This window comes from Passer domesticus, chromosome 14 (genome assembly GCF_036417665.1).
Source record: "Passer domesticus isolate bPasDom1 chromosome 14, bPasDom1.hap1, whole genome shotgun sequence".
Lineage (NCBI taxonomy): Eukaryota > Metazoa > Chordata > Aves > Passeriformes > Passeridae > Passer > Passer domesticus.
This window is the reverse complement of record NC_087487.1, coordinates 17,539,030-17,558,729: the sequence shown is the minus strand read 5'-3', so window position 1 is coordinate 17,558,729 and position 19,700 is coordinate 17,539,030. Positions and strand designations below refer to the sequence as shown.

Below are 19,700 nucleotides of genomic sequence, written 5' to 3'. Positions count from 1 at the left end.
CTTCAATAACCACATGCACATAAGTACATACAATTACACCCTGTGAGAGAAACACAGAGTGCTTTGGTCACTGTAACCCACACGATGACACTTGTGACTCTGCCTGTGCCCTGAGTGCTGCTGTGAGAAGCCATGCAAGAGACAGCCACGCGCACACAGCTATTGGTGCTTAGACAGCAATTAAAGTCATTTTTTCACCTAAAGAAAGCTTCTATCTACAAGATTCCATGTCATCAGGAGGGCACAGTTGCTCCAGAAATGCAGATTGATGAGAGAGCCCACCACTGCATTATGTCTTGGTTGGTGATAACTGGCTCTGTTCCCATGCTCTTCCCATGGGAAACCTCTGACATCCTTTAATTACCAGGCAGTCAGGCAAAGCAAACCATAAGGTCTCAATATACATCTATGTCCCATCTGAGGATTCATTTATTTGCTGTGCTTAGCAAATGAGGCTCCTGAATGTCTCAGAGCAGCAGATGTACCAAAACAGTTACTGGAAATGGTTTCTGGGATTAAATCTGGCTTGTGAAAAGAAAAGGTGTGTTAGGTTCCTCTGAGGAGCCTGCTGAATGGTCTAAGAAAACTTGTCTCCTGTACAAGAAGAAAATTAAGATTTAAGACAATGTCTCAGCTCTGTGTCTAACTCATGGAGTGACCTTGGTTCAAAAATTTCAGCTTTAGTAACTCTTAAGAGCTGAAGTGTCTGGCAGCCCCACTGTAACAGGCCAGGCTGGGGAAGAGGGACAGAGAGTTCTTGTGTAATTTAGCAGCAACCTTGGAAGGTGGGATGGAGAATGACTTGGAAGATCATTCCTTCCCACCTGAAGAAGGAGCAATGATACAGCAGCCAAGAGAGGCACAGACACCACCATGGACAGATGGAGCAGGCTTGGGGTGGATACCAGTGTCCCCAGCCATGGTGCCATACTTCTCCTTTATCTAAAAATCTAACTGGTATAGAAAAATGCTTCCAAGTGTACTTGACTGAACTGGAGCTATTAAAAGCTTATAAAGCAGATGAAGGTGCTCCTAAAGGAATGCTTTACATCCACGCTCTACTGGCTTAGCACCTCCCTGTGGGGCATGCTGCAAGCCTGATTAAACTTTAAAAGCAAATTCAACAGTGTTTTCACAGTCACAAATGTTATTGCATTCACCACCCACACAGAAACAAAATACTGAACAAAACTTACAGTTCTCTGCCATTGCCTGACATTTTAAAGCCACCAAAAGGAGCCTGAGCATAGAGCGCATTGTAACAGTTGATCCTACAATAAAAACATCAATTTTAAAAAGACAATTCAATACCAAGGGAAAGCAAGATGATGACAACAGCAACAATATAATAAAATCTGAAATCTCTCTGTTTTCTCTGTCATACTCTTGAGAAATAAGATTTTTGCAATAAAATCTTCTTTTGCTGCACAAACAGAAAACATCTGAGTAGCTCTCAGTCTGACCTACATCTTGCTTCATATCCTCTAATGGCAAAGACATTCATGCTTGAGATAGAATTTATGCCATGTTCGGAGTCATGATTAAAAGAAATAGTTCAGACTATTCCCTAATTTATTAAGTACATAATGAAATGAACATGGTTACTCAGAAAGCTGTCTAAACACTCACAATGAGGCCCCAGCATCCCCTTCCAGGTATAGAAAACATTTGGACTGTATCAAACAATTGTGTCACAGTAAAATAAAAGCACTGGGCCCATTTCTGTGGATACTTGGTAGAAAAAGCTGATGCAGACCCTTCCCAGCATCTCAGGATGATCAAATGACTGAAGGTCATGCAGCATAGGTATGGCTTGTCCTGGAAGTGTGCACCTCCATGTCTGTTCAGCACATGTATCCTTCAAAGCCCAACATCCCATTTTTATGTAAATATTTGAGACTGATTCTGCTGGTGCCAACTCTTGAAATTAATCCTCTGCATTAGAATCAGCTACCAGATCAACTTCCTGTTTTGAGTGGGGAAAAAAATCAGGATTCCATCTTTAAAACCATTCTAATATAAAATAAGAAAATTTGTATGCAAAAATAGCTGCTTTTCTTTGTGACAGTGGTGTGTTGCCACCTACTGTCCATATTGGTTTGTGCAGCAAAATCCCATCTGGTCCTGGCTGAAGATCATGAGAATTGCTTTTTGCTACATACAGGGTTTTGGAAGGCACAATGTCTGGTGGAACTTACTACAACCCTGACAAAGAACTACCTCGACTGAAGGAAAAACCAGTCCATTTCTCAACATGCTGTCTGGGCCTCACCACCTCATTTTGAGGAATGGATGTTGCTTCTGAGCAGAACATCAAGAATTAGGCAGACTACTAATACATCTTAGCTGCAGCATTTAGAGAATCACAGATATTCTGAGTTGGGAGGGACCCACAAGGATCACAAAGTTCAACTCTTAAATGAATAGCACATATGGGGATGGAGCCCATAACCTCATCAGCAACCTTATTATCTTACCAACATGATTGCAAGTCCTAAATCCCTCTCCCCTCCCAGGAAACAAAGCCCCAGCCCACCCTCTGCTCCCAGCCTGCTCACCAGACTGTTCCTGACTGCAGAGCTGAAGCCAGGGTTAAAGCTCTGTCCAGGTTCTTGGTGAACACTGCAGCCGTGAGCCCGTACTCGGTGCTGTTGGCTCTTCTTATCACCTCTTCTATACTCTTGAACTTCATAATTGGCTGAACTGGCCCAAAAATCTGCAGATGTCAATTAAACTTTAGTACAGGAAAGCATCTGTTAATCATGGTAATTTTGAAGTAATCTGAATCAGATGCTCTGTTTGGATAATATATTTAAAATCTTCTATCTTAGCCTTCTAGGGGTCGCTAGTAGAGTGTCCAAAAGCTACTAATTAAACTTCAAAGGAAGCATTGTGATGTGCTGTAGTAGTTAATAAATGTTAAGATCCAACAAGTAATGGATCATCTGTAACAATCAAAATAAGCAGAGTTAGGTCTGGACAACTTACAAATGATTCATCCTTACTCCATTTACAACTCTCCTTTTGAACTCTGAAGCTGAGTGTGCTCAAGTAACAATTAATTTATTTCAAGGACTGCAAGTTTTCTTCCTTGGTTTTAACCCTGATTTTGTCACTGTATGCATTTTACTTGCATGCAGTGCATTAACCACGTCTGTGTTTGACCACAAACTTGGCTTCCCAAGTTACAGTAGAAGCAACAGCCATACAGAAGGCTTCCCAAATTTTGGGATGGAGTCTCTCATCAGGCACAGTATCAAAAGTGAAGCCCTTTCTTGGTCTGCAGGCTCTCACAGCACGATAAAGCCCACTGAATGTGAGAAACAGAGTCATTTGAGCCACTTTTAAGCTTATACAAGGGTTTATAAATGTCTTTGTTTTGGGATATCCAGGCTCTCATGTGGAGCCTTAATCCTAGGCAAAGGATGAACGTGCGTTTGCAACAAAACTGCCAATGAATGGAACTGGATAAGCTTTGTGAATCATGGCTTGGGATTTGGAGTCAGTTCATTAAGAAAAGGTTTGTCATGGGATTTTCAGCTCCTTTTCTCTCTATTTTTAGCATGTAACTCATGCCCTGACTGACTGATATCTTTCCCAGGTTCCTTAGAGATTCTGTGGCAGATCTGAGACATTTAAACATCTTGCCAGGAGTGAACAGCAAGCAGCCCCATAAAAAGCACTAGGCTAAACTTTAAACTACAAATGCCAGTTAGACTTTGGCAACTACTTATTTTCCATTAGGGAACATGATGAAAAGTAGATTAACTTCTATTTCAAAGGAATATCACAGCATCTAATCACATGCAGCTTGTTCAACATTTCTACATATGAATAATGAAAGCCAGAGTATTAGATCTGCACTTTGCTGGCTTTTACCATGTTTTCATATAGGAAAGAAATAGTCAGTCTCAGGAGATTTTGCCATGAGAATGGAATCTGGGACTGTTTCAGATGCTAAGGCTGTTTCAGAGAACTTCAATGGCTGTTCCTTTGCTCCTTACCAGCATCAGGTCCCAGAGTTTTCTTCCCACTCTTCTGCAATAAAGCAAACCCTTCTTTATAAAGTAGGGGAGCAAGAACACACATTACACTGTTCATGGTCACTGGCAATTACAGGCTAAATAATTGCTCCAGCCTGCCACAGTGTCAGTTATTTTTACTCAGTTATTTATATTTAAAATCAAGAATTCAGACAGACCCCCCTCCATCACCACTATTTCTGATTCTGAAGCAGTATTTTTCTAGATGATTTGTACTGTACCTCTTCTTTGGCAATTCTCATGTTGTCAGTGACCTCTGAAAACACTGTAGGTTTTATAAACAGGCCTCTGTCTTCAATGGCAAGACCTCCACACTCCAGCTTAGCTCCTTCTTTCTTCCCACTTTCTATCAGCTCCAGGATTTTATCAAACTGTTTTTGGTCAATCTGTCAGACACAAAAGGAAGGAAACAAAGAGCAGCACCTTCATTATCATGGTTCCAGAGAGGAGTCATGGAATGTGGCCCAGGGCAGGTTTGCAGGGCACTGTCAAACTGGGTCAGTTTATAATTTAGGATGTGGCAGTCAGGGAGTGAGCAGGGAGAAAGACAGGACATGGGCATAGCTCTGAGCCACAGGAAACTGAAGGTGAAGTGACATGTGACGGTTTAATCTGATCCAATAGTTTGCTGCCACCTGGAGAGGTCTCCCCCCTTTCTCTTCCTCCCTGTCCTGGATATGTGCTCCCACAGCTCACCTCACTTGAGCTCTGGGATTTGTGACCTTCTCCAAGCCCTGGTTTACCCCAGTAGCAGTATGGGAAGTGCCTGAGATGGACTAGAGAGCTCAGCAAGGGATCTGACCAGCAGCAGAATCAGTAGAGGAGAGGGAGGACCAGGATCTCAGAACTATTGACTCAGTTTTGCTGCAGTGTGCAGCTTCACCTACAGCTGTCTGTGCCCAGCTGGAAGAACCCAGTGAGCTCTGCCTCCATCTCCTTCCACAGGGCACACTGCATGGACAGCCTCAAGAGAAGCCCCGGTGGTGGGGTGACCTCACAACTGCTGCACAAAAGCCTTGCTTTTAACAGCAGAATTACTTCTCACAGTTCTTAGAAACTGGTATAAGCCTGCATTATTTCTTCTCTCTCACATTTAGCTACCTTTTCTAACTCTTCCTAACTGTGGAGTAAGCTCAAATAGTGAGTGTTGCTGTCAGCCTTTAAGCAGGGATTTCTGTAAGGGTGGGGGTAAGGCCAGTCCAGTGACAGGACCCTGAAGCTGCACCAGGACTTGGAGGACACATCATGCACTCCACAAGCACAGTGGGTCCTGTGCTGGGAATACAGAAGCCCACAGCATTTCCAGTCACTGCTGATCCTTGTTCTGTGCTCCTTGTGCAGCAGTGGGCTGTAGAACTGCAGGTTTCAAACAAACAGACCTGGCTCTTGACACGATGTAGAATTAAGTGATGAAACTTCTCATGACAGCACACTGGAGATAGTAAAACACTTAGAGATGTTTTTAAAAAGAAAAACTCAAAAAAAAGCTCGACAAATTTATTGAGGTGATTAAAGAAGACTCCACCCACTGGTACAAGGTGTCCTGGAAGGCTGGGGGATTATTGTGATTGCCAGGTATCTCCAGATGCTTGTTCTGGCTCGAGCCCCCTCCCTAGGCATCTGGTTTTATTTCAGCAGGGCCAGTTGCCAGTTGGGACTGTTTACACGGAGTGTTCCACACTTGACTCCTCCAGATTACAGACTATATCCTGTCCCCAGTTAATCCTGACCACACACAATCCAAGTTTTCATGCTTTTAGACAAATATCAAAGCTGCAGGAGGGTGTCCTTGGGATACTTGTGGTACACAGTGGAAACAGAGCCCAGCACATCTCCAGGCAAACAGATGTGTGAGTAGCACGTGCACTGCGGGCAGCGTGTTCTAAGTGCTTGTGTTCTCTCATGTGTTAAGGTGCTACCCAAGGACACACTTAATTCATGCTACTGCCCGAGGAAATGTGTGTCCTGCTGTAGGATACAGTGTCACACTGAGTTTGGCAGGTGTCATACACATTGTCTATTTGTCTGGTTGCTTAGCTGCCAAGCGTAAATAATTCGAAAATATCTGCAAGTGCTTTCCATCCTGGCATGTCTGTGATCCAGACCAATCCAGTCCATCCACTTCACATCACAGAAAACAAAACAAGGATATTTATACAGCTGTAACTTGTTGCAAGGCAAACTACAGTTAGATGAAAAGACACTGGGGAAAGAAAACATTTGTAAAAATGACATGCAAGGGTGGAACTGTTTGTCATTGTAACTAGAGCTTGCAAGGCTTGTTTAAATTCTGTCCCCTACTCCACTATTATTTATGGTTCAAGCATTGAATTCTATTAAAAACACATGATCTGGTAAAGCAAATTATACTATTTGTTCATCTAATTCAATAGAGAAGGGAGCTTCTAAGGATCACTGCAATAGTGAAAATCCAGGAACCCCCAAATCTTCATCTCTTGCTTCATTTCAGTCAAGACCACAAGGAGAATTTTTTCCATGTGCAAACCTAGTGTTTGTAATACTACAAAATAGCCCACAACTGGGTGCAACAGGCTGTTGGACACAACCCTTTCTACATAAATGTTTTATTTTCACACTTTAATCCTAAAGTGCATGACTACAGTATAAGGAAAATATTCACTGTCTTATAAATCAAATTATATGTTTTGGGCTGAATGATTACTGACTAACAAGTGCCACAATTAGTACTTGTTTTATTTCTGTAGACTAGGTCTTGCAGTCCACAAATCCCAGTATTTGGGTTCTAAAATAACACAACTAGTCTAGTCTTGTTCTAATGTAATCCCTGTTCTAATGTCCCAGGATGTCATCTCATCTACTGGGGTTTGCTGTTCACAGTTCTATAATGCACTGGTTAACCAGTTTGCCATCTGTGCAGATTTACTTTATTGCTTCCTGTGATACAGCTCCCAGGAATCCAAAGTTTAAAAATGCCTGCATTTGAGGTTGGCACTCTGCTCAAACAGTCCTGAGCACCCCTCAGGTTTCTTGTGGTGTCCTTTGAATTCCAGCCAGTCAGCATTGCCAGACACATGTGAGTTTTGGAGAAGTCTCATCAGAAGCATGCCTCATTTCTGTCTAAATTTAATGCTGTTTAAAGTTGACCTAATTTTAATCAGAGCAGTACAGTTTATATCAGCATAACCCAATACTGCAGCTGACACAGTCTTTTCCCCTCTGCCATGCCATGAGCATCTATGCCAGTGAACAGTAACCCACATCAGGGACTGACCTGAGTAAAACCTTTCTTCCTCACTTCCAAAAAGGCTGGATTAGACCTGAATCAGCCAGTTCCCCAATCCAGTGCAGTGCAATGTAGGAACAAACAACTGCACATGGGACCACTTTTCCAGAACTGGCTTATGTCAACTTCTTGTGGAACAGGATTGTCATCACCTGCAGCTGATGCAGGACCAAAGAGATCATGAGCTACAACCACTGTCAGCCTGAAGATTGGCTTCAACCCCTTCCCCTTGCTGGCTTCTAAGCCAATGACCATTCCACATTCCATCTTTGCTACTTTCAGAGGTATTTTTAAGTCTTTGTGACACTGCATCATTTCTCTCCTCTCCTTAAGTTTCTGTATGTGCCCACAACATAGGCTCCAGAGAGTGAGGAGCCATAGCTGCAGAGGAAGTGGTTGTCCCTTTCAACTGGCAACCACATAAAAGCTTTGGGATTTACAGTTTCCTCCCACTCCCTCAACACCTTCCCATCCTGGCCTTGACAGTTGCATACACAGAAGTTCAGGTGTGTGTGGGTGTTCTCTCTCTCCTACAAGTAAAACAGGTAAGCCAAGAGCAGGAAAAAAGGACAGATGGGCCATAGTTAAAATCTGACCAGACACTGCTATTCCAACTTGCAGTTACCCTTAGTTACAGGTCTGTATGCAAAGGGTCTCCCTTAAGCCACAACAGTGATCCCAGAGGACAGAGCTGTGCTGTGCCATCGTGCACCCTGGAAGTGCTCTGCCAGCCTGGCAGGAGCTGGGAACACTGATGGAACTAAACAAGCAGCCAGTTCAACATGCTCCAACCACTGCAGGGTGTTCCACCCTTTAAAACTCACAACTGAATGGATTCAGGAGCTGCTCTCATGAAATCAGTGTTTGAGGGTCAGCTCATCTCTGTTGGAGCAAGTCTCAGCATGGGATTCTTTTCCTAAGAGCAGTTTGAAATCTCAGGCAAGCTACAGGGTTAGATGCACCCTCAGCATGAGCAGGGGACGAACCTCATCTTATTCCCCCTGCATGAGGGCAAGCAATGAGGCTTTGCCATGCAGGAATCAGGTGCAGCTTCAGATCCAGATAAGGAGAGGCAGATGTCCTCAGAGCCACCCCTTCTCTGAGGGATTCTACACAGACAGCATCAAGGAAGAAAAATCCACAGCGCAGTATTGAGAAAAACAGGCCTTGGCTATAGGTTTCTGGGAAACTTGCTTTATTTTTGGTACTAATCAGTGGGCCTGTTAGGAGATCTGACCTAAGGATCATCTACCCCCAGAGTTCTCCAGCACAACTCAGATTGCCTCAAAAGGAAAAACTAAGAGGAAGGCTCTGAAAGTATTGAGGAGGCTGGTTCTGACAGCAGTTTGGCATGTTTCTTCCTCCTAATTCAGCTGAAACTTCTCCAACGGATCAGAAAGGCAGCAGAGGAGGAGAGGGAAAGTGAGGACTCAGGAGTCTCTGGGCTCTAACTACTTGTCATCACCCACACAGCCAAGGAGCTGAATAGCCATTTAGCTGCACTCTTCTGCACAGAGCTATGGCTCACTGCAACATGCTTTGTGTTACTGCACCAGGGAGACAGCCCCTTCCATAAAGCTGGATAAGAACTGAATTAAATACATTTGTGTTCTTAAAAAAAATTACAACATAACATTTCAACAGTTGTGATTAATTGATATTTAAAATGGAGAGGAAAAATAAAGCCACGATACATTACTCACCCCTCGGCACTTCTGCTGGGACCGCATCCGTAAGGATAATATTTACACAAGGAAAATTATACAAAACCACAACCAAAAACCAAACAACAACTACTCTCAGGCACACAGTTACCTGGGGCCCTTGTTCAGTTCTGGCATCAAAGGGGTCTCCAACCAGTCTCTTCTTGGCAAACTCCACGCTGCGCTTGACGAACTCGGGGTAGATCTGCTCCTCCACGAAGACGCGGGAGGCGGCCGTGCAGCACTGCCCCTGGTTGAAGAACACGCCTTGGTGGGCACATTCCACTGCCAAGTCCACTGTGAGAAGACCCAGGAGGGAAAAGTGTTACCACATGCACAGTTCCAGCATTCCAGCGTTTCCAGACTTGTTGTTTTCCTCTCTCTTTGGAAAATCGCCTTAAAAATGCTGACAATGGTCCACACCCATGGAAGGCACTCAGAGGGCCTCACAGCCCCCAGACCAGATCTTTTATTGTATCCACCTCCCTTCCTGCCTTTTGTCTTGGGGTCTAGTTGGCCATAATTCCTGATACTTTCTTCCACAGGGACTCACTGAAAGGCAGTGACCAATTATTCTTGCTCTGGGAATTCTTGATACCATGCATTGGCTCTTAAAGACAAGTTTCAGTCATGATTGCTCAGAAAGCAGCATGCCAGCTTTGGCCAGCTCCTTGCAATGCTCACAATTAGCAGCTAGCACAGATACCTCTGATTTTCAATGTGTGCTGTGTGGGACTGGAGAGGATTTTCCTGAAGCCAAATAGGATTTTCCAACCATTTTGGTGGTCACAGATTAAACATATCCCCTAGTACTACTGAGTCATGTAACAAAATTGCGATGAAACACACAAGATGAGCCCTGCAGACCACCAGGACAGAGGTGAAGGCTGGATTAGATCAGGTCCTACAAAATTCCCCTGTCACAGGAATGCCTGCAGAGGGGCTGCTTTGCAGAAAACTGCTCTCCCCAGTGCTTGGCTCAGGCTCTGCAGCACTGCCAGCCAAAGAGAAAGCCCACAAATAGCAAACACACAGGTGCAAGATTTAACTGCAACTGCAGCCATCCCCAGGGAAGGCAACACAGGCCATGGGAAAGATCCTCATGCTGGGGAAGAGCTCCAGGAATGCAGAACTATATCCTGCCCTTGGGGTGGAAACACCAGCCCTGTGAGGTGCCAGAGGACAGCAGAGACACACCAACCCCACCACCCTGATCCTCTGACAGCAAACACAGCCAGCAGCCCATACTCACAGTCTGCATCTGCACACACAATGCAGGGGTTTTTCCCTCCCAGCTCTAATGTCACCCTTTTGAGGTTGCTTTTAGAAGCAGCTTCTTTGATCAGTTTTCCAACCTGTATCAGTGAGACACAAAGAGGACATGAGTTGTTTCCCCTAAAAATCTCAAATGTGATTCCAACAAGGGTGGAAGAGCCTGCATGGCAGCTGCAGCAGGTAGAGGTCAGGGAGAGCACTCTGAAATGCTTTGAGTTTCCTACTGCTGTGATGTGTTGGGTCAAAACCAGCCCCAGAATTAAGGATTGGTTTAGGCAGGTATGAAAGGGCAGGCTATGTGGGAGAACTACATCTGCATCCTGAAGAGAAGGATTTACTCTGCTTTCAGAATTTAGTAAACTAATTTTGCTAGAAACAGTATGAATTAAAGCTATTTGGGACCTTTAGTTAGGGCAGGATAATTTCTTAAGAGTGATGTAATACTTGAATATGCTCATATAAAAACTGTTTGCTTGTATTTTACCTTTGCACATGGAAACCTTACCTTTATTTCTGACTGAAACTACTCTTGCCCTGGAGTGGAACTGTGAGGAAGGAAAGCATGGGGCAGCTGTCTGGTAATTACAGGTCTGCATTTCTCATGGTTTGCCCCTGTTACTCGAGTATGACTCCTGAACTCAGAGATCTTCTCTAGTCACTCAGAGCTTAGGCCTAGAGACAGCAGAAATAAGTGATGCATCCTAGCTTTGCAAGGGGCATTACTGCAGGCTGACTGGCCAAAGAGGAGTGAGTTAATAACCCAAGAGAAGAGATCTATATGGGAAAATTCTCATGGAGTTTAAGATCAGTATTTCCAAACTGGCACTGAGCCCAAGTTGGGGCTTAATAACTAAGTCAAAATATATTTTGAATTAGCTTCACTTCCTGGCTCAGAAACAGTAGCATTGTGCTGCAAATGCTGCAGAGATGCAGCTGAACTCACAGATGGGTGGAGGGGGAAGAAAACACTTCTAAATTACACATGCATTAGCAAAGGATCTGTCTCCCTTGGTGTTTCCTGCACACCCATGGATTAGGAGACAAGCACAGTGTCTACAGGAGTTTTTTGCCTACAGGCTCCAGCAGCTGAGATTTTCTTTCTGCCACTAATCCACTGGATACTCCTTTTTCATTAAAAACCCAAACAGATCCATGTGGGTTGGATGAGTCTATAAGCTCTATTGTTTTCACACAGCTAATGTCTCATCTGGGCTAAAAGTTTCTGATCTAGGATTTGGAGACAAGCATGTAACTGAATAAACTCCAAGATCAGACCAACCAGCAAGAGAGAAAAAGCTCACTGTGAATTTTTACTTTATTGTGTTCTGTTTGTTCCCATGATCCCTGTACAGAAACACAGGCTTAGCACACCTTTTCCTATGGGATAAGCACAGGACGTACACAAAGCCACTAGATGGTAGTGTTGGTAAATGCTGCAGCTTTTGAGTGTTTGGAGTTACCTTTACCAACCAAGAACACCTTTCAAGGTAATTTGTCATCATTATACATTCACATCACACTCTGCAATTACGAGGGCAGACTTAAGAACGGATGAATACAGCAAATTCTCAACGAGAATAGTGCTCCTCAAAGATGTAAGAGCCTGAATTTGCCTCAGCTGCCTCCACTGATGTGAGCATTTCCATTCTTTGGACACTACCTCTATTCTGGAGGTGCAGATCTACTGCAAGAAACATCTAAAGCAGTCAGTGGAAAATTGTCACTTTTTTTAGCAAGCTTTTGTTTGAGAATTTTCAGCTTTGTTTGCATGTCTCAGCTCAGCTCACTTCCTTGGTCTTGGCCAAGCCATATGCCCTCTTCCCATGTAGGTAGGGAAGAGGATGGCTGTACGTGATTGATAGTGCAGAGGTCTTGTGGCCACCCCTCTCATAAACAAACCAGACACTTCTATTTACAGGAAAAAAGCTAAATAGAAGGTGCTGTACTGTGCAGGTCTCAGAATGAAGCTCAAATGTTAATCCCCTCCACGTCAGCAGAGAAGGCCTTGGGCACAAAGCCATGTTTTTATTTAAGTCCTAGTTCCTCAGAGGTAAATAAAGCCAAGGAAGAATTGTTCAGGGCTCTGACTGACATGTTTTCCAGTTGCAGGGCAGGACTGGCAGGCAAACATGCCCAGAAGCTCCACTGGGTCAATGACATGATGTTAAGTCACTGCCAGCCTGCCTTCCCTTACGTCAGACCCCTTTTACTTACAGTCTTCACAGAAATGTGGTGGTTTGGCAAAACCCAGCTCTCAGAAATGTGGGAATATTACAAGAACAAGGATCTGAATTAGACAAATATCAAACACTGCTCAGAAATCCTGTCACATGCAATGTGACAGAGGAACTGTTGATTATACAGAAGTCACTGACATCTCATAGGTCCAGTCTTCTGTGGAGGACAGTTTACAAGAGAATGCAAAGAGGAACAGCAGGTGTCTTTGAGAAATCCATCACCTACCTTGGTTGATCCAGTAAAAGCAATTTTATCAATGCTGTCATGGGTAGAAATTGCAGCTCCAGCTGTGGGGCCATAGCCTGGCACAATGTTCACCACACCTGGAGGGAAACCCACCTGAAACAGAGTTTAAAAAGAGCTCTGTAGAGAATTTGAGAGCACAGTCATTTCTCAGGAAGCCTGGATTAGTTGTACTATACTCCTCTGAGCCCTTACCAGATACATCCCTGTTTTCCAGACCTTCCAGTAACATGGCTGCATGCTACCAGCTGGAGTAAACATGGGTGAAACTAACAGCCATGCTTAGGAAATGCCAAGGTTCAGTAAGAATTCTTGGAGAAGTCCCAGTTTCAAGTCAAAAGAGAGTGAGTCTTTCGGCCAAACTTGGCCCCCAGCTACTGCAGTGCAGCTGCAGCCAAGGGGTAAATGAATGAAAGTTTGTTTTGAACAAAGGTTGACATTTGTGGTTCTTCAGGGACCAGAGGGATTAAGAAGTCAGTAAAACCTCACTAGATGATGAGGCTAATAAAACAGGAGTACAAAAGCAGATGGTAACAAGACTTATGCAAGTTTCCACCACATTTACAAGGTCGATTAGCCAACTAGTAATTTTGCCAAAACAGACAAATGGCAAAACTTCAGGTGAAATTCTAGTGCAAGGAGAACTGGGGGACTGACTGGTTTGGTTTTAGTTCCTGAAACAAGAGTTCCAAGGGTTACTGCTCTTCTAGGTTAGCCTTCCCTTACTACTGATAGCACAAAGTTGTTTTCTCTGCAATTTCCAGTGATGAAGTTCCAGAATATAACATATTTGCTTCATTTCCTATGACTTTTTAAATACAAAATCTCAATGTCATTTCTTTTCAATAGAGAAAAAAAGGAAGCAATTGCTCATGTACTGTCTGCAAAAAAATTATCCTCATAAGACTTTTTTCCCTCATTTTTTTTTTCGTACACTGGAAGGGCAGTCTCATTTCTTCTATGGATGTGACAATGACAAAAATGCATTTAATGGAGTTTGCATCTTGGCTAATGAGTTTTCAAGCAAATACTGCATGTCAAACTGTGCAAGTAATGATGTTTGGAGTCAGCAGCAAAGCCACAAGGAAGTAAAAAATTGGTTCAAAACACCCTGAGCCAAAAAGTTTTTTCTGTTTTTCAGCAAAAATGAAAGCCAAATATTTTGGTTGGCCAAAAATTATTTCATTGAACGTAACACATAGTTTTGTGTGTGTGGTAACATCTTCTACATCCTTTTAAAGATGAAAACAAAAAAACTTTAACTCATTTTTCTGAAAAACTTAAAAGAATTCAGCTGATTTTGGGTGGAGAAAGGAGCATCTTCAAATAAAATTATTGTGCTGCAATTACACTTCTGCCTTGAAAGACAACTGTGAGAAAGAGCAACCTTAGAATTTCAGCTGAAAAAAAAAATTAATTTTACCAGAAATTAATGGTGTTTTTTGGGGGGGGAATGCTATGCCTGTGTTTGGGGAACTGATGTCAGAGTCAAAAAAAGCAGTGGTGTGGCAGGGCTCAGTAGAAGTCATGACAACTGCACCCTGTGCTCACTCACTCATCTTCTGTAATCTCATTAAGCCAAGTAACTGTAGGAGATACTTAACTGGTATTATTTTTCCACTTCCTTTCCTGATGGAAGAGCCCTAAGTGTCAATTATCAATATATCTTTCTATTTTCTCCCAGGCTAAGCCAAGAAAGGACAAAATCATCATTTGACTGAGCCTAACAAACAGACTGAGGCCAAAGTCCATCTACAGCTCCTTTAGTTTTCCTCAGTCACTCACATCCATACCTACAGGAAGCTGAAGTACTGAAGGTTCTGTGCATCTCCCACCTCCTCTGCACAATTAACAGATGTGTTGGCACACAAGATCCTACCTGACAAGCCCTAAACCAGCATTTTAAAATCCCAACCTATCATCTTGCCTTTATTTCAGTTGACTTTGCAGGCCAGACACAACTACATTGTTCTAGGAACCACAGAAATGACAAGGAATTGTTTCCCAGGACACTCTGTCTTGGATGAATTATCCCACTTAAGAACAACAAACAACACTGCTGTCTAATCACACTCTTTTTGGTCCCATTGTCTAATAAAACTGAGCTGTTGCCTTTCCCTCATTTGGGAGAGGGGAAGACAAGGTATGGGAAGAAAAGCATATTTTTTTTCTCTCTGTAGCTTCCTGAGAAAGGAGAAAAACACACAGGTTTTTTGATGTTTGCCCCCTCCCAGCAGTCACAAAGGCCTTTGTAAAAAAAGACTGAAGACAGAGCTTGTTCTCACTTTCCTTTGTGAGCCTATGAAAGCTGGAAGTCTGTTTGTCGTGCTCAGACTCTTTAAAACCTAAAAACCAATTCAAAATACAACCTTGCTTATGACCTTAAGAGACAGAACCTGGAGGGGCTGCTGAGATTTCCTCACCTCCTTGATCAGAGAGCCAATGTAGAGCGACGTGAGCGGAGTTTGTTCAGCTGGCTTAACCACCAGAGTGTTCCCACAGCACAGAGCTGGTGCCATCTTCCAGACCAGCATCAGCAGGGGGAAGTTCCACTGCAAGAACACAAGGCACTGCTCAGATCAGCCTGCCACAGTCACCTACTCACTTCCATGCAGCCTTTTCCCAGCTCAGGGAGGAAGGGAACTGGGAGGAAAGCCACAAAGAGGAGCGTCTGTTTATAATACTGTGTTTGCTTGGGCTAAGGAATACAACTTCCTTGATTTCCCCCTGAGATCCCTGATGTTGCTGGCAGTCCTCACACTAATCCTGTAAGCTGGACAACCTTCTGCATGATGTGACCTCATTCTTTGAAGGAGTTTGATCACATTTTGTGTAGGATTTTGGCTCTTCACAGATACTGTGTTGGAGGCACTTTCCTGATGCATCACTTCTGTACAGCATCTGTATGTGGGGAATTACAGAATGCAACTACTCATTGAAAAAAACCCTATTTTTTTTCTCTGTTAAGCACTGGCTGAGTAGTTAGGAGTTATATAATATCATTCAGTTCCAGTTTTATAAATAGGAAGCTGCAGTGAGTTGTTCAGTCATGGAAATCTAGGGGAGGTCTCATACTCCCTTCATATTGTAAATTGTTCCTTTCCAATTAGTTTTCTAATTTGGAATTAGGACCAGTCCACATTAGTTTTCTCTGTGCTAATCTCTTTCATGGTCATGTATATTTGGGGATCTTGGAGTCTAAGCAAGAAGTGGAAAATCTAGCTCACACTAAATCTCAGAAAGGTCATTTGGCAGCAGAAAGGATTTTTTCACTAAAAATAATTAATGCTGCTTCAGGGATGATGGAAGCAGGCCAACAGCAAGGGGACTTCTTGTCAAAACCCAAGCCAAGGGCCTTCAGCTATCAACAAAGAAGCCAAGTATGTCAGGAATCCACAAATTCACACTTACAAATAAATTAGCAGTGTAGCTTTTGAGCCATGAGTTCTATTCTAACCCTGAGACAAAGCAGAATTTGGTCTCAAGTGTTATTCTCCATCTTGCCTCACCCTTTTCCTCAGACCAGTTCCATTTCAGTGATCTTCTCCAATGGCCACATCCCATAATTTGCCCATTTGTCTTTTTCTCCTAAGTTTTCTTGGAGGCCTGGCTTGAGCCATTAGAGCTACACCACTTTTCTACAGTTTCAGAGCATTAAATAGCTCCTTTAAGAGCTTTCTGCTGCAGAGTGGCTGGTGAAAGTAACAGTAAGGGACTCCAGGGCTGCCTCATGATACCTTGGGATAAAAATCAGCCATATGCTGCACTTCCTAAGAACTTCTCTAGCTAAATAAAAATAAATTATTATTTAAATATACTCAAGCCATAGGAGAACAGGAGGACTGGTAATTGCTCTAGGGAAACATAGCCAGATCAGTGACAATCTTTTTCAATCAAGTAGGAAATACAAACCCACAGGCTGTTGGTGTTATCCAGATCGAACTGGGGAAGAAAAATTGGAGAAGATTTGTTCTGAGTAAACTGAAGACAGATGTGGTTTTGTTGACCCCAGTCATTCTTTATACAAACACAGTGTTGATGTTAAGTCAAATTTGGTTCTGTACTTTCTGTTGTGTTTATTGCTGGTCTAGGGTCAACCTGAGATCTTACAAGCCCCACTCTGTTCCCTACAGTGACCTTCCAAAGCATCCTGCATGTAGGCTTTTGAAGGGATATTTTCCAAAGCACTGCTGAGTGCCAAAGGTGGCTGAGAGTGACAGGGAAATACCTTTTAACTGGTGATCAGTGTGAGGAACCTGAAATTTTGATCTTAAGTCAAATTCTGCTCACCAGCAGTCACATTGCTTGCTCAGCCAGAAAAGCTCTGAAGTCACCAAGAGAAATGTTTGATAATCTCCTACTTTGCCTCACACTGACACTGCCAGAGACCATGTCCTCTCATCACCTGAGGTACAAATTCAGCCCTGCTGAAGGAAAAAGCAGAATTTCCCCAGGCATCTTCGAGATCTGGTCCAGGCCTGGTATTCCCAGGGTCCAGCCAATCCAATGTCCCACATGCAGTTCTTTCAGTCTTTAACCTTATCTCAGAAGTCAAAACCCTTCATGAACTCTTACTGATCCAAGTACCATATAATCACAGAACATCCTGAATTGGAAGGAATCCACTGGGATCATCAGGTTCCAATTCCTGGACCTACACAGAACATCAGCAAGGCTCCCACCATAGGTCTGAGAGCATTGTCCAAAGACTTCTTGAGCTCTGGCAGACTTGGTGCTGTATCCAAACAGAGAATCAGAGGCACCATTTGCCTCACAAATTGTAGGATACCACATTCAAAGCATTTTACAACCAGACAGGAACAAAATCTGTCTCCCATGAGCTGTAAAGTCTTCCCGGCTGTCTGCTGAAACAGAGCAAGCAACACATGCTAACACTGGAGGCATTCCAAGGCTAGCCACACTGTCCCCTCAGCAGAGAATGAGACCTCAAGGAAAAGAAAACTATTCAGTGAGATTTAATGCCAGAAAGCTCAGAAAGCAGCCAGACGCAATTAATTGATAATGGATATGATTTAAAACCCAAAACTATGCATCAGCACGAGGCAGCAGAAAGCCAGCACTCCTCATGACGAGATGGTTGTCCCAGCAGTGTGGAGTCAGAGCTCTGACTGGTCTCTGGTGACTGGTGTCAGCCTCAGAGAGCACCAGAGCATCTGATTAGGAGACCCACCCTTCCACTGCAGAGCACTTCTGTTGCCAAGAGCAATTGGCATGGGGGTAAAACACAAAACTACATCAGGCCACTGAGATGGGAGTTCCCTGCAGAACAGCTGTGCTTAGCCAGGCAGCAAATGGCTGCAGGGGAGGATGGAGTGCACATGGAATTTCCACTTCTGTGGGAGATGCAGGGCACCAGCACTGTCACTTACTGGGGTGATGGCTCCACAGACACCCATGGGCTCATGCCGGGTGAAACAGACAAAATTTTCATCTGCAAGACAAGAGAGTAAAAGGGCACAAAACAGTCAAAATCCTCACTTTTACAGAAAGTGTGTGAGACAACTGCACACTAACAGGTTGGGGAGAGAACTAAGGTCCTGTTAGACAGAGAACACTGTCTGTTCATCCTGACTCCTGCCTTTGGGACACCCCAGTCAGATGAAGATCTGAGCACAGGTCTTGTGCCTGAAAGCCAAACACCACACACAGTCACACAGGAACCTTTTAAAACCAGGCTTCACTTCCTTCTGCAAACTCCCCGTGTTGAGGCTGAGGGGAGGATAACTCATTATCACACTGAAGAGCAAACAAAAATTTCATTCAGATTGTGTCCTGCTGAAAAACACAAAGCACTGAAGGGAGAGTTTAAAACAAATTTTTTAATAGGTATCCTGTTCAGTGTAACAGGAATTGCACTCCTGGTAAGAAATCATAAAAAGATTGAACTCTGGAACTAACTAAAGCAGTACCATTCACCTCAAAATACTGCTGTTGCTCTTTCACAGAGAAAGCAGGAAGAACATTTGCCTTTCAAATTCATTCTTGCTGAACAGCTAGTTTCATTGGGAAGATGTGACAGAGAGCAAGAACATTTCTAATGACACTTTTTCAAAGTGATTTCAAACCAGGACAAACAAGGAGTGTCCAGACAAGCAAAGCTTTACACCACTCTGAATGAGGGTGACAAATCTCAGTTTATATGACTGACATGGCTCCTTTTGCTGTCTGCACACACTGAACTAGCTCAGCCCTCCAGAGCCCTTCCTCTGGTGACTAATTTTGTCTGCAGTGTCTGTCCTTCACACAGCCTCAGTGATCATCCACATACTGGGACAAAAGAGGCCAAATTTGAAAATACTCCATATTGCCCATCATGCCACAAGGACATCTATTCTCTTAACTTGCTCTCACCAAAACCATACTTGAACTTCTATACCTGGACCAAAGTATTCTCTCTGTGTGACTGCTCTGAACAAAAATGTCTGTTAAAAATGCAATAGAAGAGCCCACACATTTTCCAGAGATCTATCCAGGCAATAACCAACTTCTCCCATCAGTTTCAATATTGAAACATCTGCTTAAAATGCATCCTGAGATTGAAAGGAAGTACAGACTATTTTTTGCAGGTTTTCAGAAGCCAGCCTTTCCATGGATCTCCCTCCCCCTCAAGCCTGATCCCATCCCAGCTCTGAAGGTACTCACCCACTGGAATAGTTCTGCCCTGAATTTTATCAGCCCATCCAGCATAGTACCGCAGGGTTTTTATACAGCCTTCCAGGTCAATGAAATAAGCCTGCAGAAAAGGTTTTCCTGTGTCCATTGTTTCCAGAGTCTGAAAAAAAACAATTTGCATGCACTGTCAGACAAGTCAATGTTTTAGGCATTTTTTTTCTAAAGAAAGAGCTTTTTAAAAACTCTCTCATCAGCTTTATCATGCCTTGTTCTGAAGGCATGGAATGTTCTTCCCTCCTC

At 43.5% G+C, this 19,700-nt stretch overlaps 1 protein-coding gene across 1 annotated transcript in view; it reads right to left on the bottom strand.

Moving 5' to 3' along the window:
* ALDH1A3 (aldehyde dehydrogenase 1 family member A3) overlaps nucleotides 1-19,700 on the bottom strand; it is a 33,124-nt gene that overhangs the window by 2,801 nt on the left and 10,623 nt on the right. The window contains exons 4-12 of the mRNA XM_064389676.1: nucleotides 19,431-19,560; nucleotides 18,158-18,219; nucleotides 15,191-15,319; nucleotides 12,750-12,863; nucleotides 10,264-10,366; nucleotides 9,124-9,308; nucleotides 4,265-4,429; nucleotides 2,559-2,716; nucleotides 1,197-1,271 (exon numbers count right to left, since the gene is read on the bottom strand). Of these exons, the coding sequence (XP_064245746.1) occupies nucleotides 1,197-1,271; nucleotides 2,559-2,716; nucleotides 4,265-4,429; nucleotides 9,124-9,308; nucleotides 10,264-10,366; nucleotides 12,750-12,863; nucleotides 15,191-15,319; nucleotides 18,158-18,219; nucleotides 19,431-19,560 (1,121 nt within the window). The remainder of the gene's footprint in view (nucleotides 1-1,196; nucleotides 1,272-2,558; nucleotides 2,717-4,264; nucleotides 4,430-9,123; nucleotides 9,309-10,263; nucleotides 10,367-12,749; nucleotides 12,864-15,190; nucleotides 15,320-18,157; nucleotides 18,220-19,430; nucleotides 19,561-19,700) is intronic.